We start from the raw sequence: 1,667 nt of genomic DNA on the forward strand, positions 1-1,667 counted from the left end.
CTCGCGGCGGGCTGGCGAGTTCGCCGGTGCCACCTACTTGACGTTGGGCAAGTTATTTCCTTTGAGCCTTAGTGTTCTAGCCTGTAAAATAAGTGTCTATTGGCTACGGTGATCGTGAGGCTTGAATGAAGTAATTCAGTCTCAGGCTCAATGACTTCTGCCTCTCATTGCTGAGTATAAGGGCTCCTTCCGGGAGGCTAGCTGGTCCCTTAAAATGGTCAAAAAATAAATCCTCAGCAGGAAGGTAATAGGGAGTATTTTCACACTTTTTTCCTTATCCAGGAAGGAGGGGCAGATGAGGTGCAGTTGGTGTTTCCCCCTGCTGGCTCACCAAGTTGCCCCCCTGGGTCCCTAGGCCACTTCCTTGGCAGGTGTTGGATTTGTAATGTGGGTTGTAAAGGATATGTCTTGCGGGTAAAGCCTGAAGCATATGGAGTCTCTTGTCACGGTTTGAAAAGTTTAGTGCAAGGTGTGTTTATTGCCTAAAGTAATTTAGATCAGAATCCTGGAGCTTGGTGGTCATAAGAAGCCTGCCTTTTTTGCCTGGTCTGTAGCACCATGGTCTGTACCTAAGAGCAATTCTAAGTAGGAGCCCTGATTTTCACACTGGGAGACAGTGGACTTGTTTTTCTGCCTCTTTGGTGGAATGCATCTGTCAGTTTCAACAGCAGGCACAGAAGCTTCCTAAGCAGGACAGGTCCTTTGGTATTTGTGGGGAAATAGTGAGCAAAAATTTTATTCACCTAAGTGAATGAAGTCCACTGAGAAAAATGCCTCCTTAAATAATTTGACAAGGGAGTACACTTTTGAAAATTGACTCTCCAGATTCTTTTAAGGCATAGTAGCATTTTTTCCCCCTAAAATTCTAAGTGCTGTTGTTTCTGTGGCATTTTTTCATTGCAGATGTCCCTATATAAAGAACTAGGTATTACTGCAGTTTTGCACCTGGGAATGATGAGGTCGAGAAAGCCGGGTGCTCTGATTTTGTGAAGTGTTTTGTGAAAAACATAAGGTTCCAGAGCAGGGAGCCAGGGCATGTTAACTGGAACTTACAGTGAACTATGAAGGTAAAAGTAGCACGAGGACTCCAACCAGAAGCAGTTTCTTTCTTCCCTCTTGCAGGTGTGGTTCCAGAACAGGCGTGCCAAGTCACGTCGTCAGAGCGGGAAACCCTTTCAACCCTCAGCCAGGCCGGAGCTGTTCCTCCACCACTCTGCTTGTGAAACTGAAGCAAAATATCCGAAGGCCCAGCAGCCTCTGGAGGTAGATGTGAACTGCCTGCCCGATCCCAACAAGGTTGGAGGAGGCATCTCTGACTCTAGCTCCCAGAGTCAGAATTTTGAAACCTGTTCTCCTCTCTCTGAAGATATTGGTTCAAAGCTGGACTCATGGGAGGAACACATCTTTTCTGCCTTTGGTAACTCTTGAGTCTGGGAGGACTCAGGGTGAGCTCAGAGGAACCATGACTGACAGTCAGGGGGACGCACATCGGAATACCGTCCTTTCTGGCTTCCATGTTAAGGACTCATCCGTGTTAACCTTGATAATGGTCCTTGAGTCATCTCTCACCTGTTGCTCATGGCCTGTTCCTTCTTCACAGTACACACCACCTAGGAGTTCTGGCATTTATTTTTATCAACACATCTCCAAATATGCACATTCATTTT

The 1,667-nt window shown here is 46.5% G+C and overlaps 1 protein-coding gene across 1 annotated transcript in view; it reads left to right on the forward strand.

Annotated features, from left to right (window-relative positions):
• The window catches only part of MIXL1 (Mix paired-like homeobox), a 1,870-nt gene extending 442 nt beyond the window's left edge, over positions 1–1,428 (forward strand). Inside the window, exon 2 of the mRNA XM_010852939.1 lies at positions 1,076–1,428. Coding sequence (XP_010851241.1) covers positions 1,076–1,428 — 353 coding nt within the window. The remainder of the gene's footprint in view (positions 1–1,075) is intronic.
• The last annotated feature ends 239 nt before the right edge of the window (positions 1,429–1,667 follow it).

Source organism: Bison bison, unplaced genomic scaffold, assembly GCF_000754665.1.
Source record: "Bison bison bison isolate TAMUID 2011002044 unplaced genomic scaffold, Bison_UMD1.0 scf7180017864317, whole genome shotgun sequence".
NCBI classification, from domain to species: domain Eukaryota; kingdom Metazoa; phylum Chordata; class Mammalia; order Artiodactyla; family Bovidae; genus Bison; species Bison bison.